This window comes from Oryctolagus cuniculus, chromosome 2, assembly GCF_964237555.1.
Source record: "Oryctolagus cuniculus chromosome 2, mOryCun1.1, whole genome shotgun sequence".
In the NCBI taxonomy this organism is placed as follows: domain Eukaryota; kingdom Metazoa; phylum Chordata; class Mammalia; order Lagomorpha; family Leporidae; genus Oryctolagus; species Oryctolagus cuniculus.
The window spans coordinates 55349581-55376991 of NC_091433.1; the positions used below are offsets into that span (position 1 = coordinate 55349581).

The 27411-nt window shown below is 41.7% G+C and overlaps 1 protein-coding gene and 1 long non-coding RNA gene across 4 annotated transcripts in view; one reads left to right on the top strand and one right to left on the bottom strand.

Annotated features, from left to right (window-relative positions):
* Positions 1-27411, top strand: part of GALNTL6 (polypeptide N-acetylgalactosaminyltransferase like 6) — a 1232148-nt gene that overhangs the window by 1190451 nt on the left and 14286 nt on the right. Inside the window, exons 11-12 of the mRNA XM_002709470.4 lie at positions 7384-7500; positions 18649-18798. Coding sequence (XP_002709516.1) covers positions 7384-7500; positions 18649-18798 — 267 coding nt within the window. The remainder of the gene's footprint in view (positions 1-7383; positions 7501-18648; positions 18799-27411) is intronic.
* The window catches only part of LOC127490267 (uncharacterized), a 76660-nt gene that overhangs the window by 44203 nt on the left and 5046 nt on the right, over positions 1-27411 (bottom strand). The window contains exons 3-4 of one of the 3 annotated variants that reach the window (XR_007918129.2): positions 26269-26427; positions 25330-25822 (exon numbers count right to left, since the gene is read on the bottom strand). The exons of 1 other annotated variant lie outside the window; for it this stretch is intronic. This is a non-coding gene — a long non-coding RNA (uncharacterized lncRNA). Of the gene's footprint in view, positions 1-25329; positions 25823-26267; positions 26428-27411 lie in introns of those variants that run through there. One more of the 3 variants, XR_011386865.1, reaches the window with a different exon arrangement.

A 27411-nucleotide genomic window follows, 5' to 3' on the forward strand; every position in this document is an offset into this window, starting at 1 on the left:
GTATACACACAGCAACTACAAAAAGCAATAACCACCTGCAAGGTTGAAGGAATGTGAAACTTGGACTTTTCCAACCCTTCCTCTACCATGGTTGAGATTCAGACCTACGTTGATAATAAATGCAGCCATAGGCATGCAGACTGGTAGTGATGAAGAAATTTACAGGCCATAGCATCTGCTGCTACTCTCTGAGGCAGGTTAGCAGACACTATGGTTGTTTGCTGAGGTGTCACAAAATAATCAGTCTCAAGCAACAGTTGCTCAAAAGAAAGCTTTATTCACTTATGACAAGTAAAGGAGACACTGACTAGGTATAGTTACCTAAATAAAATGCCTCCTTGAGAAGAAGTTTGCAAGGGTTTTTATAGAAAGGGTTAGGGGAGTGGCCAGGATGTAGAAAAGGAGAGCAGAAGGGCCCTTTCTGCTCCAACAGCTTCCATCTTCACACATTGTGGTATTCAAAAATTTGAATCAGACTTGTCTCCTGCAATTTTCCTTGTGTCCTCACTGAGTACAATGCTGAAATATAAGCCTTCTTTGAATGTCCTCTAAAAACCAAGTTCAAGGAAGTAAACTGTTTCAGAGTTTATGCCCTGTGGCCCCTCTTGCCACTCCATTGAGGGCTACTCTCTTCTACCCCATCTCACATGATAATTTGCTGGCTATCAGATGGAAAAACAGCACACACACAAAAGAAGAATCCTCCTTCTCTGACCTCCCAGTGTCTGTCCAGTACCATCTTTGTTAAAAGTATAAAACTGTATCCACTGACAAAGGAAGAATGTCTACAGGGTTTGTCTTGAGAATCTCAAAGTAAGGCAAAGGATTTAGGATTGAGAGGTAGTATGATAATAACTAATACAGGGAATAATTTCAAAATGTGCATTTCTTGTTTTTTTGGTTTTTTTTGGTTTTTTTTTTTTTTTTTTTTTTTGACAGGCAGAGTTAGTGAGAGAAAGAGAGACAGAGAGAAAGGTCTTCCTTTTCCATTGGTTCACCCCCCAAATGGCCGCTAAGGCCAGTGCGCTGCACTGATCTGAAGCCAGGAACCAGCGCCTCCTCCTGGTCTCCCATGCAGGTGCAGGTCCCAAGCACTTGGGCCATCCTCCACTGCCTTCCCGGGTCACAGCAGAGAGCTGGACTGGAAGAGGAGCAACCGGGACAGAATCTGGTGCCCCAACTGGGACTAGTACCCGGGGTGCCGGCACCATAGGTGGAGAATTAGCCTAGTGAGCCACGGCACCGGCCTCAAAATACGCATTTTTTAACCTGACCTGTCTTTGAAATTCCAGACTTCTTTAGAGTAACAGACAGAAGGAGAGACTGAGAGATAACTTCCATCTGCTGGTCCACTTCCCAAATGGCCATAGCAACTAGAACTGGGTCAGGCCAAAGCCAGGAGCCCAGAAGTCCACCTGCATCTCCTACATGAGTATTAGGACCCCAAGTACTTGGTTCATCATCCACTGTTTTCCTAAGTGCATTAGCAGGAAGCTGGATCAGAAGTGGAGCAGCCAGAATTTAAAGAAGCACTCTGACATGGGATGCTCGCATTGCAAGCAGAGGCTTAACCCACTGCACCACAAAACCAGCCCCCCAAATTCCAGACATCTGCATGTCTAGATATGGATGTCACAAATCTGCCTCAGTCTCAGCGTGTCTTCTTCATTATCCACATGTGAACAGTTCTCCAGATCTGTACTGTAACTGCTATCTGAAAATGTCTCTGGAATACATCTCTTTCTTGAGTATATACAAGTGGGTTTCAGTTGCCCCTCTTCCAGGCCAGCTCTCTGCTATGGCCAGGGAGTGCAGTGAAGGATGGCCCAGGTGCTTGGGCCCTGCACCCCATGGGAGACCAGGAAAAAGCACCTGGATCCTGGCTCCTGCCATCGGATCAGCGCGGTGCGCCGGCTGCAGCGGCGGCCATTGGAGGGTGAACCAACGGCAAAAGGAAGACCTTTCTCTCTCTGTCTCTCTCTCTCACTGTCCACTCTGCCTGTCAAAAAAAAAAAAAAAAAAAAAAAAAAGTTCATGGAAAATTTTCATTTTCTAGTTCCATTTCCCTAAAGTTTTTGAAGCACCCTAATATAGTCTTTCAGTATATTCTATCTCTACCACTATCATAGTTCAGATTCTCATTATCAATTTATATATATATATTTTTTTTTTTGGACAGGCAGAGTGGACAGTGAGAGAGAGAGACACAGAGAAAGGTCTTCCTTTGCCATTGGTTCACCCTCCAATGGCCGCCGCGCACCGCGCTGATCCGATGGCAGGAGCCAGGTACTTCTCCTGGTCTCCCATGGGGTGCAGGGCCCAAGCACTTGGGCCATCCTCCACTGCCCTCCCAGGCCACAGCAGAGAGCTGGCCTGGAAGAGGGGCAACTGGGACAGAACCCGACAGAGACTAGAACCCAGTGTGCCCGTGCCTCAAGGCGGAGGATTAGCCTAGTGAGCTGTGGCGCCGGCCTCATTATCAATTAAAACCAGTCCCCATGTTTAAAATTGCATGACTCTCCATCTGTTTTCCCATAATCATATGAATGTATTGCCTAAAACAGGTTTTCTTCTCAAAAACATTTAACAGTCTCTTTTCAACAAAACAAGGTCTATATCATTTATATTAATATTCAAGCAATTCACAAAATAACACCAATCAGTATCATTTCTTGCTGTGTCCTAATACTGCCAGTATTGCTACAAAAATGTTAATTATTGAGCAATTACTAATATAAGCAACTTATATGTATAATCTTCTGCAATAATACATAAAGTATTAAGTATTATTTTCTGTATTTACAAAGGAAAACTGAGGCAAAAAGAAGTAACTTGCCTAAAGTCATAGTTAGTAAATAGTGAAGTCAAGCTCTAAACCCAGATATCTAACTCTAGAATCTGTGCTCTTAACCACTATGTCATATATCTCCCTAAAATAGATAGGAATAAGGTTAACCAATAGGATAAAAGGTATATAAACTAAAAATCACAAAATATTGCTGAAAGAAATTTAAGATATAAATAAATGGAAAGACATCCTGTTTTAATGAATTAAATGACTTAATGTTATTAATTGAAATTACAACAGATCTACAGATTCAGTGAAATTTCTATCATAAATGCCAGTGATGTTTTGGAAAAAAGGAACCAGTTCTACCAATACCTTGATCTTGGGCTTTTAGCCTCCAGAACTGTCAGATAACAAATTCATGTTGTTTAATCCAACAGGTTTGTGGTACTTGATTATGACATGAAAATTTTTATGAAAAACTGTGAATGGATTTCAAAATTTTTTGCACCAAAATACTGACATTTTCATCCCATGTTTCCACAAACTTTCTAAAGTATCCTAGTAGCTAGGTGATAGATAATTATTCAGTGTTAACAGGGAGTGAAGTTCTGATACATGCTACAATATGGATAAACCTTGAAAACTTTTTGCCAAATGAAATAAGCCAGACTCAAATGAACAAACCGTATGGTTCCACTTTTATCAATTATTTAGGATGGGCAAGCCATAGAGTCAGAAGAAAAAGTTTACCAAGCAAAACAGTGGAAAGAGGAGTAAGGAGTTAGTGCAAAATGAGTAATGATTGTTGTTTGGGATGATAAAAAAAACTTTGGAAATGTGTATTCATAGGTTGAATAGCATTTTGAAAGTGCTTAGTGCTATTAACATTTAAAATGGTGAAAATGGAAAACTTCATTACATATACTTTACTACAACTTTTTAAAAGATTATTTTAAAGTCTTGGGGCTGGTGCTGTGGCATAGTGGGCTGTCTCCGCCTGTGGCACTGGCATCCCATATAGGGGCCAGTTGGTGTCCTGGCTGCTCCTTTTCTGATCCAGCTCTCTGCTTCTGGCCTGGGAAAGCAGTGGAAGATGGCCCTTTCTCTCTCTCTCTCTCTCTCTCTCTCTCTCTGCCTCTCCTTCTCTCTGCGTGTAACTGACTTTCAAGTAAATAAATAAACCTTTAAAAACAAAAAGTTGTTGAATGAGTTATGCATCTACTACTTTTCAGTTAAAAGATCCCAAGGTTCTCCGGAGGAATTAACAAACCAAACTGTTTAATTTCTAAAAATTAGGCTACTATCTCTCTGCCAACTGAATTACCTATCTCACATCTACTAGCCACCTTGGCAATTAGACTGCATTCCTCACCCTTTGTACCTCTTTTACTAAAGCCCTCGGTGTTGAGGAGGGGAGGGGTCACGATATTAAAGCTGATCCTGACTTCTCTTGTATACCTAAAGAAATCCTTTACTCTCTACTAGAGCATTTTCTAAAGCTTGACCAACAGGAGCACATCTCCGTCATTCTGACATAAATACATAGCAGTCCCCTTGTCCTCCATGTTTCTCCTTCTCATTAATTCCTCATCGAGCACTAGCCCGCTTTCTCATCCTGGTTAGCATCTCTCAAGATTCCTTGACTTTAATGCTGTCAAACCCTGAAGCTGGGTATCAAGGGAATACAGTCAGTAAATTATTTATTCTGCCTAAATTTATTTAATATTCCATGTCCAAGATTGGTGGTGAGTGTATATGTTTAAAGTGCTTTATCATTAGCTGCAGGTAAAGAGGTCGTGTTGAAAAAAGTATAAATCATTGGTAAATATTATTTTCTACATGTTTATTTAACTTCAATCAAGTAAAAAAGTAGGATCAGTTTTATTGAAATTTTATTCACCTATTTATTTTGATGCGACTGTGATCAAAATGAAAGGGTATAAATATGTGCTGAAGAGATGGGGATAAAGAGATAAGAGGGAGAGAAGCAAATGAGAATGACCCAAAGTTAATCATGCATCTAGCTGCCTACCTTATCCTATACTGAACTTGCAGCATTTCTTCTGTGGCACAACTTTTTGCTGAAATTTACACAGATGTAGGCAATTATGCCTTCAAAGCTTGAAATTTGGCTTCCAACACAGTTTATCCCATTGTCTACACAGATGTCATTTGAGTGAGAATTTAGGAAATTCAAGAATTTGGAAAACGGTAAACTCCATCAATGGCAGAGCCTTTTTGAGTTCATAAAGTTTAAAAAAAAAAAAAATGAACTCTTTGGTAGCTTTGGTGTGTATTCACAGGCTGATTTGTCAGACTTGCCGATCAGTGTCTCTGGCTTCTGTATGTCCTTATCTTCCTCTCATTCTCCTTCCTTCTTTTTCTAAGAGCAAGGTCCCTGCAGTGAGTGGGCTCAAATACCAGGTGACAGAGGGGGACAGACTTCCAACTCTGTGGCCAGCTAGCCCTGAACCTACAAGCAGCTGCTTTTCTTCTCCCCAAATGTGATTCAGAGCTCTTAGACTTGAGTAGAGGAAATAATAGTGCCCTGAAGATGTCTTCAACATAAATTGACACTGGTTCTCTAAGAACAGTGTGTCTGGGAGGTAAATGGCTCAGGAATGAAAAGAGAAGTCTGCCTAGAGTTCTGTCAGGTGCTTTCAGGCTGCAGACAGCTTTAGAAAACTAACAGGCCAGACTCAGATAAGGAGATCAAACAGAAGCTTTAGAGTGTGCTGGCTGAAGACAGCAATAGAAAAATCTGACGTTGACCTTCTGGGTGTTTCTGTTTCACTAGAGCAATGCCATCACATACCAAGAAATTGGTTTTACAAAAGGCGTATTTTAAACTCGGCTCCCCAGATTCCAGAGGAAAGTTCTTCTCTGGTGCTTGCTTTAGGAAGGTTAAGAAAAGGTAAAAGGGAGAGTGAAACAGATGTATTTCCATGATGAGCCAAGTTCATTTCCTGTCTTTCCAGATCTCATGCTTGTAAGAGTAGGGAAGCATTTAGTTTACAAGGGGTGGGAGTCAAGCATTTTCCCTTATCCAGGGTTCAAATCTGGAATTGGTGAGTTTCAGGAAAATAAATACAAAAGTGTTTGTATATAGCTACTTATACTTTATTTGGTTGGTAGGTTTTGCAAAACATCCATTGCTTTCCTTAGATTATCAGAGAGGTCCATGGGCCAAACCAGCCTAAAACTGTTGCCCTCGATCTTACCTTATTTAACCTTCCCCTGTCTTCAAGGACAGAGACCATGAAAGTAGAGACCAAGTGGGGGAAAATTAATCCAACCTGTTGACAAATTCTCTGAATAAGTAAACTGGTAACCACCCCATTGATTCCTTCCAGAATGACATTATATCAACCTCTTATAGAATAAATGAAAAATGAAACAGCACCCTCTACCACTCCATCCCCATCCCAGCATCCTTTATTCCCTTTATTTTACCTAAAGCGTTTCATAACAATATGCTCCTGTGTCACTGTCCCTCTCCAGTAAGAAGGGACTCAGTTTGCTCATTCATCTTTGGAAGGACTCGTCATCTCATCTACTCATTCCAGACAAAAGAAGATTGAATAGAATTACCAGTTGAGTCCATCCTGCTTTTGTTTCCGTTCTTAAAAATGCTTAAAAGGATTATTATAATCCAGCACTATATAAAGCCATTAGAAAAAGATTGAGGTAATTGAGCTTATCTTAGCGTACATACCTAAGTGCCAAACTATAAACAGTATCCAACTCTACTGCCAGATGTGGAGGATTGGTGAAATCTTCAGGTAGGAAGGGATGACGGAAGGACGAATTTCTGTCTAGACTGTTTCTACTGCTATTTCTGCTTTTTTTAGTTTCATTGTCCACCATTTTCCCACTATTCAATTCCTTATATCAGCGCTAATATAATAATTGTAAGCAATTATCTTTTTTTACTCACCTGTAACTTTTCAAAGTTCGTGCTTTATTCAGAAAATCATAAGCTTAGTATTACAAAAATAAAGTTTTTCCTATATTGAAAATATTTGAGAGTGATGTTTAAATTTTCTTATAAGAGACATGCATACCTGTGACATCAGGTGTAGACCAAGAGTGTCACAGCCAAACTGGAACCTAAGGTCCTTACATCCTTATAGAGTCACAAACTGCTAAGTGACTCACTGTCCTCCAACACATATTTTACCTGCATCACCCACCTTGTGTTAGAGCTCTTGTCCTGCTAGGATGGTAATGGTAGAAGATGTTTTGAAGGAGGAAAGTTAATAAATTCCAACTTAAGCACTGCATTAAAAAGAAAAATTGCAATTTTACAGAAGTCATGAACTCTCCATGTTGCTTGTCAACCCATTCCTTTGTTGCAGACAAGTTAGTTTTTGTTGTTTGACCACCTCATGTTCATTCACATGTACAGTAGACTGTATTATAATTAATTCCATGCTTTTTACCCATAAATTACAAACAAGCTCAGGAATCCTTCAAAAGTTGTATGTCAAAAAGACACCCCTTTATTGCCTAATTTACATCAGGATTATCAGAACCTAGCAAAACAACACCAACAGGCAGCCCATGCTCAACATTCTTTCTTCTTTCCACAGATTCGAAATGTGGCAGCGAACCTCTGTGTGGACAGCAAGCATGGAGCCACAGGAACTGAGCTAAGGCTGGACATCTGTGTCAAGGATGGCTCTGAAAGGACATGGTCTCATGAACAGGTATGTCAGCCCCTGGAAGCCACCACCACGGGGCCAGAAGGAGCTGAGGCAAACATGGAGGGACACAGCAGGAACAAGTCTCTAGGTGGGTCATAGGAATCTGGAGTAAGGTGGTCATTCTGCCACCAACTAGCTCTGTAGTAAGTGAATCACTTAACTTCTCTGTTTCTGTTTCTCTTCAGGGCATTTGCAATAATCAAGAAAATTTGTCTAAATATAAGCACTTTAAATAATAGAAAGGATAGTAGAAATATTAATTGTGACTCTGCTCCTTCCCAGATTGAGAGTTTTCAAAACATTAAAGGCTGGTAAAATGCTGTGGAACTCTACTAACTAAATCTCATGGGTTTAATGGAGGACTCTGTTATTCGGTGCTAAGGACTTTATCTAAACTTATCTTTCCCCTCTGGCTATATATTGAAAAGAATGCTTTAGGTGGACCTCTTATTGCAACAATATTTTTAGTTGTCTACATGAAGGATAACTTTGAGGCAACAACACCTCAACCTGGATTTCATGGGAGACCTGTGTTGCTTTTGTCTGGAAAACATTTCAGTACAACTTAGTTTAAGTGAGTTGTGATTTTCAGTCTTTTGTGAAACATGAAAGCCCTTGTAAGGACCTTTTCTTATACTGTTTTATTGATGAAAAAGAAAAGATAGTGGGTAGAATTGTGTCTTCCCCTTTGTAGTGTTTTGTTTTTAAATTATAAAACATTCCAGTAAGAAACTACAGAAAATATCACAGAAGACATTTGTGCACTGATCAAACACATCTAACAAGTATAATGGCTACTGCTATATTGTTTTTATTTATTTATTTATTTTTTTATTTTTTGACAGGCAGAGTTAGACAGTGAGAGAGAGAGACAGAGAGAAAGGTCTTCCTTCGGTTGGTTCACCCCACCAAATGGCGGCTACTGCTGGCGTGCTGTGCCGATCCGAAGCCAGGAGCCAGGTGCTTCTCCTGGTCTCTCATGTGGGTGCAGGGCCCAAGCACTTGGGCCATCCTCCACTGCCTTCCCAGGCCACAGCAGAGAGCTGGACTGGAAGAGGGGCAACTGGGACAGAATCCGGCGCCCCAACCGGGACTAGAACCCGAGGTGCTGGTGCTGCAGGCGGAGGATTAGCCTAGTGAGCCGTGGCTCTGGCCAACTGCTATATTGTTTTGTTTTGTTTTGTTTTGTTTTGTTTTGTTTTGTTTTGTTTTGTTTTGACAGGCAGAGTAGACAGTGAGAGAGAGACAGAGAGAAAGGTCTTCCTTTTCCATTGGTTCAGCCCCCCAATGGCTGCTGTAGCCGGTGCACTGCGGCTGGCGCTGATCTGAAGCCAGGAGTCAGGCGCTTCCTCCTGGTCTCCCATGGGGTGCAGGGCCCAAGCACTTGGGCCATCCTCCACTGCACTCGCGGGCCACAGCAGAGAGCTGGACTGGAAGAGGAGCGACCGGGACAGGATCTGGCTCCCTGACCAGGACTAAAACCCAGGATGGCGGTGCCACAGGCGGAGGATTAGCCTATTGAGTCACTGCGCCAGCGCTATATTGTTTTAAGCATAAAAATTAATATAGTCAAAGCCTCTTCTATCCTGTCCCCATCCCTCTCTCTGCAGAAGGAAATATTCCAAGTTCAGAATAGTATGCCTTGTCTGTGCTTTCAGCTTCCCAGAATTGTCCACAACACCTCCCTTATGAAAACCAAAAAGCTAAATAAGCAGTTCTCTGTAAGGCATCACTGCTGTCCTGTAGCCCTATTCCTCATGAGACTGTCTTGTAATTAATCTAGAAACAGCTCACAATGTCCAGCCTAGCACATTAAAGAGCTGTTCGGGTTCACTAGGATTGAACATGTTGGTGCTTCCCACTCGCTGCCCACTGCCCCTTCCTGCCCCACCACTACCCTGCATTACAGTGAAGAAAAGTTTGATGTTAGAAAAATAGCACTAGACCAAGTCCACCACACAGTTCAGAGTAGACTCACTCAGTCAACACTGCCTCTCCTCTAACCCCACAGCTTCATGATATTCTAGAAGGATCACGGGCCTTGCAATCAGACCAACCCAGATTTCAGTTTAAACCCAAGTGGTCTTGTGAAATTGTTCAATATTTCTAATACGTAGTTCCTCTATCTTTAGTTTTTAAAAATATTTATTTACATATTTGAAAGGGTTACAGAGAGACAGGGAATCACACATACAGAGAGAGAGAGAGAGAGAGAGAGAGAAAGAGAAAGAGAGAGAGGGAAAGAGATCTTCCAGCCACTGGTTCACTCTCCAGATGGCTACAACAGCCAGGGCTGGACCAGGCCAGAGCCAGGAGCCAGGAGCTCCATCTGTGTCTCCCACATGGGTTTCAGGGGCCCAAACATTTGGGCCATCTTCCAATACTTTTCCCAGGCCATTAGCAGGGAGCTGTATCAGAAGTAGAGCAGCTGGGACACAAACCAGCACCCATATGGGATGTCAGCGTCCCAGGCAGTGGCTTTACCCACTATCCTGAAATGTCAGCCCCAGTTCTTCCATCTTTAAACAAGAACAATAAAACCCACTCACTGACAAAGTTGTTCTGAGAATAAATAATACCTACGATACAACAGTATCTCCCACATATAATAGGTGCAGAATAAGTGCACTTTCCCTTCTGCCTCCTCATACACACCCACAAAACCACTAAATGCTAATACCAAATTCGAAATCTCTGTCAGGTCCAAGGGAGCTGTGACTTTGACTGCATTCGCCCATTCCCAGCATAGTCACCAAGTACTAGTTATCATTCACTCAAATGCATCCTGCCGTGTGTGCACACGGCAGTGAATTCAGTGAGAAGAACTTGCATTCTGCTTCCTCAGTCTCCTTCTATTAGCACCACAGGGATGTTACCATGGATCTGAGAAATGGTAGGATTGGACTGACTTCAGCCTGGGAGCAAAAGAGAAGGCTTAAGAGGCTGTCAGTATGACTGGCATCTAAAGTAGAAAGAGATTTTACAGGAAGAGAAAGCAGCAAGCCACGGAAAAGCTTTGTCTCTTTTCTCTACCACCTCTATTCAGCCTGACCAAGAAACAAACACATCTAGCCAGCTGGCTGCCATGAAGGTACATGCCTTCATGGCTGCATTAGGTTTTGTATTTCTATCTTTTAATATTTTAAAATGAATTCTGCTCATGCCTGCATATTTTATTTGACAACTGAAAATGAACATAAACAGTGCCTACTATATTGCATACACTTTAAAAATTGTTGCTTCTTTATCCCACCCAGGCTGAATTGCAAAAATCTACAGCATGTAATTTAAGAAATGGTCACCAGAGAGCAGCACCAGACAAGCAGAAAACACTTCATAGGCAGAACAAAAAAGACTAGCGAATGGAGCTCTTTGAAAAGGAGATTTCCAGTCTCTAGAGATCCTAAAAATAGAGCTACAGGAAGATTAAAGTTTGACAAGACGTGAAAAATGAATTGCATTTGAAACATGTCTTACCATATATTAACTTGTAGGCTAAAACATCACAGGCTGCTTCATTTTCCAGTAATTAACTGTAAGCTATGTTCAATGTTACTCAATGACATAAAAATTAGGATTCATTCCTCTACATTTGGATTAAAATTCCTGGATCAGAAAAGAAGTACATCAGGTTATAAAAATTAGGGATATTCCTCTTAGTTGAAAAGCATTTAAAGAACACAAAAGAAGTGCTTATTAGAGTTGAAATGTTTTTTCTTCTAAAAATAAAACACAAATGAATAAGCAAAACCATCACGTGGGAAACAGAGAGGAACATATTATAGCACCTGGAAAAGAAAATGCCTTTTGTTGTGCTCACTCCGGCAGCACATATACTAGAAAATGCCTTTTGTTGCCGAGCACAAATGATGACTAATCCGGCTTCTGTGAGGGAAGCAAATGTATGATTCATTTTTCCAGGGTGATCTACTTAGCTGTTTGATATCACTGTAGCATCCTGTGCTGGCGCTCAGTTTCCTTTAGGGACCAAGAAAGAAAAATAAAAATAGATCCAAGTAAGACTGTAAGGTCTGGAAAGAATAATCCCCAGCTCCCATTATGAGTCCAAGGGCGAGGAGGAGGGCTCTCCCTGGCCTGCTTTGACTGTTCTCGCTCTGCCGGCCCAGCAGCAGGCTCCCACCTCCCGCTGCTCAGGACGGCTTGCTGCAGAGCTTTCTCTGCGGAGGGAGCAAGTGCTCCCTTGCCAAGACCTGAGGGGGGTACACAAGCAAGTCAGTGCATGTGTTGAAAGGACAGAGTCCTTTCCTTTGGGAAAAGCAGTCTCACTCTCAGGGGAGAGCATATTGATGGGTATACACTGCAAGAAGAAACATGCTCTCCCTCACATTTCTGCAAAATAATGATGAAACCTAGTAATGAAGTAAAATACAACTAACCGAAGAGGAAAAATATATTTTCAATCATCTCAGTCATACAGCAAGATTAAGATAATGTTATCCATATAATACAATATAGGCAACCTTACACCATTGATTTAAGCAATAAAATAAAAGTTAGCCTTCTAAGTTTACATTTTAAAGTATTGCTGAAAAAGATGGTAATAAAGAAACTAACATTAATTCACTTTATTTTTTAAAAGATCTAACTGTTTTATTTGAAAGAGTTACTGAGAGGGAGAAGCAGAGGCAGAGAAAGAGAACGATATCTTCCATCCACTGGTTCACTTCCCTAATAGCCACAATAGCCAGGGCTGGCACAGGCTTAAGCCAGAGCCAGGTGCTTCATCCAGGTCTCCCACATGAGTGCAAGAGCACAAGAAATTGGCCATCTTCCACTGTTTTCCCAGGCACATTAGCAGGGAGCTGGATCAGAAGTGGAGCAGCCTGGGCTCAAACTGATGCCCATAAGGGATACCAGCACTGGTAGGGGGCAGCTTTACCCACTGTGCCACAGTGCCAGTCTCCCATTAAATTCACTTTAGGCCAGCGCCGTGGCTCACTAGGCTAATCCTCCGCCTAGCGGCGCCGGCACACCGGGTTCTAGTCCCGGTCGGGGCACTGGATTCTGTCCCGGTTGCCCCTCTTCCAGGCCAGCTCTCTGCTGTGGCCCGGGAGGGCAGTGGAGGATGGCCCAAGTGCTTGGGCCCTGCACCCACATGGGAGACCAGGAGAAGCAGCTGGCTCCTGGCTTTGGATCAGCGCGGTACACTGGCCACAGCACGCCAGCCGTGGTGGCCATTAGAGGTGAACCAACGGCAAAGGAAGACCTTTCTCTCTGTCTCTCTCTCTCTCACTGTCCACTCTGCCTGTCAAAAGAAGAAAAAAAGAAAAAATAAATAAATTCACTTTAAAACTGAGGGATCTGAAGCTGAAAAAAAAATCAAATGGTATTGTTGTATAGTAAAGCTAAATACTTTTGTCAGAAAGAACAGCCCAAAGGTAGGGACGAACTATAAATGTCAAAATAAGATTACCCAAAACAATGAAAATAGTTTCATAAGTTCTGCTTGGTTTTGATTTGACAAGATTGCACACAGGAAACTGCCTAATGAATGAAAGACTCAGTGTTTGGTTTGACCTGGGCAATAAGATAAATGGTAATAAAAAATACTTTAAAAATGTGAAAGAAAAACTTCAGCTAATTGCAAAGGAAGAATAAAGCAATTTATGGGAATTTAATCAACAAGTAAGAAAAAGAAGGAGGAGAGAAAGGAGGGAGGCAAGAGGAAGAGGAAGAGGAGGAAGGGGAAGAAGAAAAGGAAGAATACATAAAACACTGTGAAGACTACATCTCAATCATCAGACTCCAAGTATAAGAATAAACACTGCAATATAATAACAAATTTAGAAACAAAAGTCACCTAATGGAACACTGAGATATAGTTGTGACAGTACGTGAATAAGTCTGAGAAACACATTTGCCTGTGTTTGCTATAATGCAAGTATTCTTCTGGACTGAACTATCCATCCAATAAAAAGTATCAAAACCTATTTCTAAAGAAGTCTGGACCCATACAGTATAGCAGTGGCAAGCCCTTCACACTCAGCAGCCTGATTTCCCTCAGCTGTGCAACAGGGGCTGGGCTAGGCAGGCATCGCTGTCCTTTCCAGCTCTGGGCTTCTGAGTGAATAGAAACCAAACACAGGGACAGAGAGGAAGACGGAGAAACCCACCAAGACTTCTTGTTCCTATGTTGATCAGATTGCATATTGAATAGGGAAATATTTAAATAAAGACTTAATTAAGGGACTGGCACTGTGGAGCAATGGGTTAAACCACCACCTGTGACACCAGCATCCCATATGGGCACCAGTTCCAGTGCTGACTGCTCTACTTCTGATCCAACTCCCTGCTAATGCACCTGGGAAAGCAACAGAAGATGGCCAAGTGCTTGGGGCCCTGACAGTCATGTTGCTGACTGGAATGGAGTTCCAAGTTCCTGGCTTTGACCTGGCCCAGCCCCAGCCATTGTGGCCATTTGGGGAGTGAACCAGCAGATGGATATCTATCTACATCTCTCTCTCGCTCTCTCCCTCTCTCTCTGCCTCTCCCTCTCTCTCCATAACTCTGCCTTTCAAATAAATAAACAAATATTTTAAAAAGATTTAATCAAAGCCAATGGCAGGTTTACAAACCAAGAAATTTCTATTCTAATAGTAGGTAAACTGAATCTAGAATCATCAAAGTTGAAAGTTCAAAAATTATGATTATTAGTGACATTGCTGAAGTTAGACAGCAGCATTGAGTCATTTGGTGAACTAAAAAAGACTAATCCATTTACATCGACATTTATCTCAATATGCATTCTGTTAACAGGATGTCAAAGTTTCACCTATTCAACACAAATTTTACTGAGCATCTATTATGTAATCAATAATTTCTCTGGGTACTAGAAACACAAGACAAAAAAGATATGACCCCACCATCAATTATCTCACTATCTAGCAATGGATACAGAAACACAAAGGGACATTCATGATCAGGTAAGGGATGAGAAGGGTAAGAAGTCCAAGGAGTAAGGCTTCTTGGATGAGTGGCTACCTAAACAAAATCTTAAGGCTGGTGAACATTAATTCAGTTGGCTGGTGAACATTAATTCAGTTGGCTGGTGAATGTTGGCCTCCCAACAAGTGGGTCTTCCATGAACAAAATCACAGAAGGGAAAGTAATAGTGTTCTTTGCGCAAAGAACTGCAAACACTTAAGCACTATTAGGATACAAACTAAATAAATTTTTAAAAAAGGAATGAAGCTGAAAAAGAACTGTATATTAGTTCATTTTGCATTACTATAATTAAGTAAAGCAAAGAAAAAAGGTTTAGTTATCTCACTGTTCTGGAAGTTCAAGGGCCTTCATCTGGTGATGGCCTTCTTGCTGGCAGGGTCCTGAAGTGGCACAGGGCACCACATGGCAAGAGACAGGAAGCCCATGTATATGGGCAAGTGTGTGTGTGTATCATTCTCTCTCCTTCTTCTTATAAGGCCACCAGTATTCAGTCAATCATGGGGCTGCCTATCGATGACCTTTCCTAATCCTGATCACCTTTCAAAGTCACCACCTCTAAAAGCCATAGTAAGATTATGTTTCCATGACCTTGATACTTCACAATAGGGATTAAATTTCAACAAGTGAGCCCCTAAAGAATACACTCAAACCACATCCAAATCATTGCAAAAAAGAACCAGATTGTGGAGGCCGGCATTATGGCATAGCCAGTAAAGCTGTCACCTGCAATGCCAGCATCCCATATGGGCACCGGTTTGAGTCCCGGCTGCTCCACTTCTGATCCAGCTCCCTGCTATGGTCTGAGAGAGCAGTAGAAGATAACCCAAGTTCTTGGGCCCCTGTGCCCCCGTGGGAGCCCTGGAAGAAGCTCCTGGCTCCTGGCTTCAGATGGGTGCAACTCCTGCCATTGCAGCTGTCTGGGGAGTGAACCAGTGGATGGAAGACCTCTCTCTGCCTCTGCCTCTCTGTAACTCTGCCTTCAAATAAATAAATAAATAAATCCTTTTTTCCCAAATAAACCTTTTATTTAATAAGTACAAATTTCATAAGTATAACTTTAGGAATGTAGTGATTCTTCCCACCATGCCCGCCCTCCTACCCTACTTCCTCCTCCCTCTCCCATTCCCAGTCCCATTCTCCATTAAGATTCATTTTCAATTAACTTTATACACAGAAGACCAACTCTATACCAAGATTCCTACAATTTGCACTCATACAAAAAAAAACTGAGAACAAGTTTTACAGTTAATTCTCATAATACAACTCACTGAGGATAGAAGTCCTGCATGAGAAGTAAGTACACACTGACTCCTGTTGTTAATTTAACAAATAACTCTTATGTATGATGTCCATGATCACCTGAGTCTCTTGACGTGAGCTGCCAAGGCTATGGAAGCCTTTTGAATCCACAGTCTCCATCAATGTTTAGACCAGGCCATAAACAATGTGGAAGTTCTCACTTCCCTTCAGAGAAAAGTACATCCTTTGATGGCCACTTCTTTCCACTGGGGTCTGTCTCACAGAGATCCTTCATGTAGGACATTTTTTCCCACAGTGTCTTGGCTTTCCATGCCTGAAATACTCTCCCAGACTTTTCAGCCAGACCAGAATGTCTTAAAGGCTGATTCTGAGGTCAAAGTGCTAATAAATAAATCTTTTTCTTTTAAAAAAGAATCAGATTGTGGAAAGGTCATCACGTGTTAAAGTTTAACTTCTTTAAAGATTATGTGAAATGCCATGGGATTTTAGGTTGAGAAGGAACATATAGGCATTTTAATGCCATATAAGCATTTCAAACACACTACTCTGAAGACCAAGAAGTGCAGGTGTATGAGAACCAAAATAGGAGCATGGAACCAGTTAGAAGGTCAGGGGAGTCACAAGTTCTGATTAGAAGAGAGTGATCAAAATCAGAAATAGCTGAATAGACATTTCCTTGTGCAGGATTTAAATAAATCTAAACATGTTTGTCCACAATCATATTTTTATGCAACTTAGTACAGACATTTGGCCAAATGGTTAAGATACTAGTTAGGATGCCCACATCCCATATCAGAGTAGAACCCAGCTCTGGCTCCTGACTCCAGCTTCCTGTTAATGCAGATCCCAGGAGGCAGCAGTGATGGCTCAAGTAATCGGGTTCCTGCCACCCATGTGGGAGGCCTGGGTTGAGTTCCTTGTTCCCAGCTTCCTCCTCAATTCAGCCCAGGCAGTCACAGGCATTTGGGGAGTGAACCAGTGGATTAGAGATTAGTCAGTTGATTGATCTGTCTATCATCTATCTGTTTTCTCTCTGCTTCTCAAATAATCAATTTTTAAAAAAAGCTACAGAAAGGAACTATACAATCCCTTTTCATGAATCCATTTCAAATGCCTAAACTAAAACCACTGTTCCTTCTACTTAAATCATTCTCTTCTGTTCTGTCTTCCAGGGAGACAGAATATAGTCACTTGCCATTACTCAGACAGTTGTCATTTCTATGCTTGATTTAGGTCATTTCTTTCTCATTTTCTTCAGACCACTTAACCCAGTTCTTTCATTTTTCTTGAGCTTCTCCACCACTTAACTGTTTTGGTTAGCTAGCCATCTCTGCAATTGCACTGATTCTCTACATTTTCTTTCTGAAGCAGGACCTAAAAACTTGAATATGCTAAAGACCTATTCAGTGCTGAATGTATTATCTACATACAGCTCAGCACTGTGCTTGCATTTATGTCACCAGAGTCTCCCAGACAGCTTTTCTTTATTTTGCAATTCACAGCTTGGCTTCACTCAGCTAGCCTGCCTGAGGTCTTATTGTAGGAATTATATAACCTCACTGAAATTTTAGAATTAAAAGAAATCACAGGGATAACCTGGTCCATTTTCCCGTTTACTTAGATATTTCTCCTACACATTCTTCAGGTCTTGTCCAGCTCAAATAACTCAACTAAATGCCCTTTGTTGGTTTAATTTAATACATTAAATAAATTTAGTGCATCATAAAGTAGCATTTCATTTTTTAACATTTATTTATTTATCTGAAAAGCAAAGATCTATTCATTCACTTGAAAGGCATCATTACAAGGAGAGAGAGAGGGATTGATCTTCCTTCTGCTGGCTCACTGTCAAATGGCCACAGAGCCAGAATTGGGCCAAATGGATCCCAGGAGCCTAGAACTCTCTCTGAGTCTCCCATGTGGGTGGCAGAAGTCCAAGCACTCGGACCATCTTCTGCTTTCTCAGACTTTAGCAGGGAGTTGAATCAGAAGTGGAGCAGCTGGAACTGTAATGGGTGACCACACGGGATACTGGCATCACAGGCAGCAGCTTAAATTACCATACCACAATGCCAATCCCTCACAAATAGCAGTTTAAATATGATGGAATGAGGTAGATAGTATAGGAAAAACTAGGATAAGGAAAGGTTGGATGGACTATGAATCCATTAGACACAGTAAGTCATTTCATGAACTTCTGTTTCAGTTAGAACAGAGGCAGATCTGTGAGGAGCAGAGTGTGAACTGTATTTCTTACTGAGAGTTACAATCTAAAACTTCCTGCCGTGCCCTGTAGAATTACTCTTACCAGCCTGAGGCAATTACTTTGCCTATCTTTTACTTCATCAAGCTTAGCTTTCCTTTAAATTAGATTTCTCCATGTGCCAGTATCAGTTCAGCTCAACTCTACTCCTTGTCTTTTTTCAGTTAGTCACTTGTTTAGGCTAACTGTACAATATTTGAGTCAGTAACATTTTATCAAACGAGCGCATTCAGGATGATATGGCCATAGACTAACACTTTATATCTAAATGAAAAATGTAAAGGTTTTATTAAGACTTTCTCCCATTCTCTCTCCTCCATCTCCCTTCCCTCCCCCTCTCATTCTCCCTTTCCTTTTTCTGTCCCTATCTCTCTCTCTCTCCTCCTTTGAAGTCATCTTCTGTTATTCCCTCCCCCACACCATCTGTAAAAGGAAACTTCTCCTAATTTGTGTATTTTATCAGCCAGGGCCAAAGGTCTAGTTTTTACTGCTATAGCACTTTATAATACATGTCTTTTTCTACACCTTTATTATGCCAAGTTCTTTTTTGTAAACCACAAAGCAGGAGTTCTAAGTTACTAAAAGACGTAACTTCTCCCTGCTCTCCAATCTTTTCTCCCAATTAAACTCACTGCAGCTTTTCTGCTATTGTTGCTTGCTAGCTCTTCACGTTTGGATGGAGAGAAGATATTCGACCTGGTGAGCCGCTGCACACTCGTAAATTCTGCTTTGATGCGATCTCACACAGCAGCCCAGTCACTCTCTATGACTGTCATGGTATGAAGGGGAACCAGCTCTGGGGATACCGAAAGGTAGGCGTCACTTCATTTTGATCATTCTCCAGTTGCTATAGCTTAAGTTTTTCTCAAAGTGTTCTTTAAAATCACACTGTCTTGATTTAAAGTGTTACTTGGACATACACATATGTATTTCACTGACACATTTGGAGACCATCAGCAAAGATTAAGGGAAAGATGCAGTACATAAAAAGGGGAAAGCTTTTGGTTTTACTTGTTATGCCTATACCCATCACAATCAGGGCTGAAAAAACGCCTCTGAGCCGAAACGCTAGCACTACCAAAGATGGATTGAGGCTTAACATGGTAGTACCTGAAAGTTGGGGCCATGTATCCAACAAACACACATACATATTTGTTTTTGAGAACCCCAGTTGAGAATCAGCATGGTAACACAGCAGGTTAAACTGCTTCCCGGGACACCACAACCGGCATCCCATGTGAGCACCAGACTGAGTTCCTACTACTCCACTTCCAGTGCAGCTCCCTCCTAAGGCACCAGGGAAAGTAGCAGATGATAGCCCAAGTGATTGGGCTCCTGCCATCCCTGTAGGAAACCGAGATGGAGTTTTAGGCTCCTGGCTTCCTCCTGGCCCAGCTGGAAGAGCTCTGTCTCTCCCCCTGTCTGCGTAACTCTGCCTTTCAAATAAATAAATAACTGCTGGGGGGAGGGGGGAGAGGAGAACCCAATTCAAAAAACACACACACACAGACTCACAGATTAATACGTTTATTCATTTTATTCAGTGTCCTAGGCTCACTAGTCTAAGAACTATCTCTGCTAAGACAATTAAATTTACATATATGTAGATATAATTGTTGCAATCCTTATACAAAAAGTGACCCATGTGTAACTTGCCCAAGTATGTCAAGGGAGAATTTATGAGAGAATCAATAAGCATGAAGAATTATAAAGTTGGGGCCTATGCTGTGGCATAGCAGGTAAAGCCAATGCCTGCACTGTTAGCCTCCCATATGGGCATCAGTTCGAGTCCTAGCTGCTCCTCTTCCAATCCCTCTCCCTGCTATGGCCTAGGAGAGCAATATAAGATGGCCCAAGTACTTGGGCCCCTGCGCCTGCATGGGAGACCTGGAAGAAGCTCCTGGCTCCTGGCTTTGGATCGGTACAGCTCCTGCTGGCCATCTGGAGAGTGAACCAGTGGATAAAAGACCTCTCTCTCTCTCTCTCTCACTCTCTCTCTCTCTGACTCTAGCTCTGTCTTTCAAATAAATAAATAAATAAAATTAAAAAAATAAGTATACAGTTAAAACAAGTTCAAAAACAAATAGAAACGTGGTTTTGATTTAGTAAAATAAAGAGCAATTAAATTACTATTTTTAGGTATTTTCATTAAATTTCCTTTGATAGCTTTTTAGAATACTATACAAAAATCTTTGCTTTCTAAGGCAGAACTTGGCTGTCAATTAGCAAATACTCCATAAGCTCCATGCTGCCCCCTCAAAGTCACTGATTCTCCAGGGGCCTGCTGAGTTTTGCCTTTGCACTCCCTAGGGCAAACCAGGCTTATTATGGGCTCACTTTCATCATGAACGTGGCTTTCATATGGCTGAGGCCAGGCCAGTGTACCCTAAATTACAGAAAGCTGAGGGGAAGAAGCTGTGGAGAATCAATACGGAGTGGAGAGCCAGTGTGATGTTTGTTGCCTCACTTAATAAGCACTCTGGTTTCCACCTCTTAGGGGTGGACACTTAAAACTACACCCACTCAAAGGCAGATGTATTTGTACAAATTTATTCTGCCTCCCACCTTCACTGTCCGCAACAGCTGGCAGATTGTGGCCATGTATCCAGGAAAAGTACAAAATATTAGTTGTTATGTTTCCTGTGAAACAACCTAAAATCAAAAGAGCTCATAATAAGTTGGTGTCAGATACAGTATGGGGGTGGGAGGATCAATGCCGTTGGAATCCTCACTGTTTTCTTCATGAAATATAGAATAAAAGACTAATCTTGTCAGATACTTTTGCTAATTAATACAGCACAGTCTTCATGTGGTGCAATAAAACGGGATTTTTTCCAGTGGTTACATTCTGACCTTTAAGAAGTTACTTTCTGTACACATCAATAAAATGCCTGATTTACCATTTGCCTGGCATGCTGGTGGTCTCTAATGCACAGAACATTTCTCATTACTGTAAGCTTATATCATGAGAGACAGACCACTCAATGATATGCAATTAAGCCAAGAAAAAATAGTTGTTTTCACTAGGGAGCTTACAAAAGCTTATAAATGGATAAGACCAACTAACACGCATGCACACAGAGCTCTTGGGGAAGAAATGACATGGGCTTCAAACATCTCAAGAGGTAACTCTTCTGAGCTTTAACACTTTAAACCTTTCTAGAACCTCAGGGGATGTGTGAAAGGAAACCACTGGCTGCCATGTGCTGTGGCTCCCTCCTCAGATCTGTTAGTACCCGTTGGTCTTAGCGAAAGGTTACACTTGATGTGCACTTCAGTAGGCAGCCAGGTATTTATACTTAACCAGTAACATGTCAATGGCTCAAGATGCAAAGTTTCTGAAATATCTTGGCTCAGACAATGACTCAGAACTACTTTAGAAAATTGTTCTTGTTTATTACAAGGCTATGCCCTGGTTGAAAAAATGAGCACAAAGAATCGCTCTGGGTGCTACCTTGTCTATTTAGATGACTAGTTGGCCCTGCGGATGCCCAGACAGTTTAGCAACCTTTTGAGTTTTCTTTGGCCCTGTCGCTCTCTTTGAGTATATTCATGAGTGAACTCAGATTCCTAGGACTCTAATTGCCTGAAGAACTACCTACACTGGGCCACTTCCTAAACTCCTCAGGTAATCAGCATCCTCTCCAGCTGTTAAGGAGGCAGGGTGCTTTACACACATTACCTCAACCCCATACCCACCTGGATACCATGATGAATAATTTACACAAGAAACTGATACTAGATTTGTGGCAGAATCACCATTCAGAACTCATGAATCTCGATTTAAAATCTCTACCGTGGCTTCTATCATGTTCTTAGTTGATCACTCTTCACTATGAGAATTCTCAATGCCTGCTGGATTAAGTACCAGTGACACCAGCCAACCAAAAAACATGGAGATTTCTTGAAGAAAAAAGGTGGCCAGAGGCCACCTTGATTGATTTAAGGATGTTGGGAGGCCCACTCTCTAATTCATCAGCAGCTGTCCATTTTTAGTTGTTTTAGGACATGGCTCTTTGTCACCACAAAAGAAGGAGGGCATTCTTCTATGATTTGGCAACTGCCTTAATTTGTACAACTGAATCCCACAACAGCAGGTACCCAGGATAAGAAATCCTGATCTTAGCTTTTTTCACCACCAGGGGGAGCCCTGCTACAAGAACAGTGAATTGTTGAAGCAGCCTTAGTAAAAATTGTCATCACCCAACATCAGAAATAAGAAACTGTCTTTTCTCTTTCAACCCCAATATTTAATTGGACTTTAATTAAGACTTGTCACCCCTCCCCCAGGAAATAATTTTAAAATCCATCACCAGGGCCAGCACTGCAGTACAGCGGGTTAAAGCCCTGGCCTGCAGCACTGGCATCCCACATGGAGCCCTGGCTGCTCCACTTCCAATCCAGCTCCCTGCTAATGCACCTGGAAAAGCAGTAGAAGATGGCCCAAGTCCTTTGGCCCCTGTACCCATGTGGGAGATCTGGAAGAAGCTCCTGGCTCCTGGCTTTGGCCTGACCCAGCCCATCATTGTGGCCATTTTGGGAGTGAACCAGAAGATGGTGTATGTGTGTGTCTGCCTCTCTCTGTAACTATGCCTTTCAAGTAAATAAAAATAAATTTTTTAAAAAAAAATCCACCATCTCTATGCCAGTTCTACAGCTCTGCCCTGGTTGCATACAGCCCTTGTCTTGCCCCTGAATAATTGCAATGGTTTTCCAAAGGGCCCCTTGCCCCCATCTGCCCCTCCTCTCCCAAAGCACTGTCCCTCCTAAAGTTAGAGGGAGTTTTCCAGCAGTTTATTTATAACTTCATGAATCTATAACTTCACTTCTTTTTTTATTGAGTAGAAGATAGAGTGCCATTACTTCCCAGTTCTCATCTTGACCCTTCACAATCTGGTCAACACAACAGTTGCAGGCCTTAGACTTAACACATCTAATTCATCATGAGATTATAATGAGATTTTGAACAAGTTATTTTGCATTTTTGACCCTCAATTTCATCAGTATACTAAGGATAGCACTTGAAATAAACCTTGTAAAACTTCTAGCATAATTTTTGATCACACAAATTTCCATCAGTGTGGGTGACAGATGCACTTTTTACACAAATAACTGTGGTGAAGCATATCTTGATGCATTGCATCACTAAAGCAATCTCTCTGAGCAATATCGACAGTTGTCATTCATTCACAAGTAAGAGCTATTGGGACACCTGCCATCCCATATTGAACTATCTGGGATTGAATCCCACCTCCACTTCTCATACAGCTTCTGCTACTGTACTGGGGAAGCAGCAGATGATAGCTCAGGTATCTCATCCCTGCTCCCCACCTTGGAGACCTGGATGGAGTTCCTGGCTCCTGAGATTAGCCTAACTCAAGGCTGGCTGTTGCAAGTAAACCAGTAGTTAAAAGAGTGATCTTTCAGGGCCTCAGGGCTGGTGCCATGGCTCACTTGGTTAATCCTCCACCTGTGGCGCCGGCATCCCATATGGGCACCAGGTTCTAGTCCTGGTTGCTCCTCTTTCAGTCTAGCTCTCTGCTGTGGCCTGGGAAGGCAGTGGAGGATGGCCCAAGTGCTTGGGCCCTGCACCCGCATGGGAGACCAGGAAGAAGCACCTGGCTCTTGGCTTCGGATCGGCGCAGCACCGGCCATAGCGGCCATTTGGGGAGTGAACCAACGGAAGGAAGACCTTCCTCTCTGTCTCTCTTTCTCACTGTCTATAACTCTACCTGTCAAATTAAATAAATAAATAAATACATTTTTAAAAAACTTAAAAAAAGAGTGATCTCTCAATCTCTGCCCCCCTTCTCTCTCTCTCTCTCTCTAATTCTGCCTTTCAAATAAATAAATAAAAATCTTTTTAAAATGCATACCTATTTATTTTTATTTATTTGAAAGGCAGAGCAAGAGAGTGAGAAAGAGAAAGAGAGACATCTCCCATCCACTGGTTCACTCCCCAGATGGCTGTAATGGCCACAGCTGAGCCTATCTGAAGCCAGGAACCAGGAGTTTCTTCCAGGTCTCACACATGGGTGCAGGGGCCCCAACACTTGAGCCATTTTCCACTGCTTCCCCAGCCACATTGGCAGGAAGCTGGATTGGAAATTGAGCAGCCGGGACTCGAACTGGGAACCATATGGGATGCCAGCGGCACAGGTGGCAACTTTACCTGCTATGCCACAGCACCAGCCCCTAGATAAGCATCTTTACATTTTTTTAACAATGAGAGCTATCTCCAATGCCTCTTTAAGTAAACAGTTTTATTGGCATATAATATATGCCACGATACAAAATTAAAGTATACATTGTCTATTTGAGAGATAGCCCCAAATTGTTATTAGGGAGTAAAGAAGTGAAATGAGGAAAGGATGGGAGGCAATAAGAAGCACATTATCCAGCAAGTACTACTGCAGAACTCTGACTAAAGACCTCTGGCAATGGTACACTTAGGGAGCAAGGTAGGTCAGTATTTACACCCCACTCCAGCCAACTCTGGTTAGGCTGGCTACTGGGGGGAGTTTACTCTCTGACACCTCTGGCCTGAACTTCTTACAGACAAAACTGTTCTTGAAGCCAGAGTAAGTCTTTAAGCACACAGATGCAGTGGTCAATGGCTGGCAATTGGGCCAGCATGCACTCAAACAGCAAGGCCTGAGGGCTATGATCAGGGCATAAACATTGCCTGAGAACCTAGTTGCCCCTATAGTCACCAACTTGACATTCACAATTTCTTTTTCTTTTTTTTATTCTGTGATTGCAAAGTGACATACTTGTTAACCATTCTGACATGTTCTTGGTGAAGGACTCACTCAAGGCGTTTCATTAATTTTTAACATGGGTTGTCTAGCTTTTTTTGTTGTTGTTTAGTTTTACAGACTTTTGAGTTTTTTAAATATATCTAGATACTAGTACTTGATCAAATATATGTGTTGTAATACCTTATTTCAGTCAGTATGCCTTTGTTCTGTCTAGTGTAGTATGAAAATGGAAAAGCTATTCTTTATTTTTTAAAAATTACTCATTATATATTTGAAAGGTAGAGTGACAGGAAAAAACAGAGATCTTCCATCCACTGGTTCACTCCCCAATGGCCACAGCACCTAGGCTGGGCCAGGCTGAATCAAGGAGTCAGGAGCTCCATCTAGGTCTCCCAAACGGGTGATAGGGACTCAAGTATTTCAACCATCATTTGCTGCTTCCCAGTAGCATTAGCAGGGAGCTGGGTTGAAAGTGAAGCAGCCAGGACTCAAACCAGTGCTCCAATATGGGAAAGGGACGTCCCAATACCAGCTTAATTTGCTGTGCCTCTTCTATCGCCTCTGAGAAGCTATTTTTTTTTTTTTTATAATTAGGGCTCAGTGTCCTGTTTAGGAAATCTTGATCTATACCCAGATCATAAAGATAGTATTCTCAATCATTTTTGGAAACTTTATTGTCTAATATTCTAAACTTCGATATATGTAATTCTCTGAACCATTTCTATATGTGCAATCTAAGATAGCAGTTGCTTCATTCATATATGCATAATTGATAGAACACAATCTGTTTAGAAGACCATTTTTCCCACTGCACTTTTGTTGTTAACCAAGAGACCTTACTTACCTGGCCTATTGTTGACTCATCAAGTTTTCACCATTTGATCAATAATTTTAGCCATATATAAACCCATATATAAAGTAGAAGTAAACTAATTTAGTCCAATAAAAGGTATATCCAAACTCCACGGCCACCATCACTCAGGGTAAAATGTTGATGCTCTTTTTCAGGATACTTGGAATAAAATAGATGTTGGCTATAACCACTTCTTTTCAACCTTGTACAGGATATCCTTGTCTGTATATTCAGGACAGATGAGAAAATTAAGGTATAAGAAATAGAAAGAAAAAATAAGAGTCTATTCACAGATTATATGCTTGGGGATTTAGAAAATCTAAATGGTGTTGCTATTAAACTATTAAAAGCTAATTAGTTAAATTTAGCACAGCCCTAAGATAAAGATCAGTTGTCTATATACTAGCAACAAAATATAGAAAGTGAAATTTAAAAGTGTTGCATTTGATCCTAATGAAAAGTATCAAATAACTAGGAATAAACCTCACAAAGATGTGTAAGACATGTAAACACAAAACTACAAAACATTATTAAGAAGAGTTTTTTGAATATGTAGAGGAATTAGGGCAGATATTTGGTGTTTGCTTGGGATACCCACGTCCCACATCAGAGTATCTGGGTTTGAGTTCCTGCTCCACTGCCAGTTCCACCTTCCCGTTAATGCGCACCTTGGGAGGCAGCACTTGACAGCTGCAAGAGTTTGGTCCTTTCCTCCTATGTTGAACACCAGATTGAGTTCCAAGTTCCTGCCTTCAGCCAGGCCCTGCCACAGCAGGCTGTTATTAGGGAGTGAACCAGCAGATTCAAGATCTCTCTCTCCCTCTGCCCTTTAAATAAACAAATAGTTTTTTTTTAATATAGAGGAGTCTGTCATGTTTGAGAATTATGAGATTCACTACTATAAAAATGTCAGCTTTCAAACTGATGTACATACATTTAATGGAAAAACCAATCAAATCTCAGGAGTTTTATTGTGGAAATTGACCAAACTGTTTCTAAACTTTATATGAAAATTTACAGGCCAGGAAGATAAAAAATACAAGTATTAAAAATTATGAGATAACAAAACATTATAAAAGTATATTAAGACTGAATACTGTTTTTTTTTTGTTTTGTTTTGTTTTGTTTTGTTTTGACAGGCAGAGTGGACAGTGAGAGAGAGAGACAGAGAGAGAAAGGTCTTCCTTTGCCGCTGGTTCACCCTCCAATGGCCGCCGCTGCAGCCGGCGCACCGCGCTGATCCTGGCAGGAGCCAGGAGCCAGGTGCTTTTCCTGGTCTCCCATGGGGTGCAGGGCCCAAGCACCTGGGCCATCCTCCACTGCACTCCCTGGCCATAGCAGAGAGTTGGCCTGGAAGAGGGGCAACAGGGACAGAATCCGGCGCCCCAACCGGGACTAGAACCCGGTGTGCCGGCGCCGCATGGTGGAGGATTAGCCTATTGAGCCACGGCGCCGGCTTGAATACTGTTTGTATAAGGACAGATTAGGTGAGGTTCCCTGATATTTCTTTAAAGCTCCCAAGAGGTTCTAACAGAAAGTCAGGTGGAGAACCACTTTCTATCTCAAATTTCTACTTACTTTCTTTAACATACCTGCCTTCCTACTCTAGTTAGAATTTGCTCCTCTACCTGTGTTTCCCATTCCAGTCCATTTCCTGTCTTGTACCTGTTACATTGTATTATACTTGGTTAGTTACTTGTCTCCTCTTAACTACAGGAAGGTAGGAACCTTTCAAAAAGAAATTCTACATGGCTTGCCTAATATCTTAATATATGAAGTTCCTGGGTAGGCATTCATTGACTAACACACAG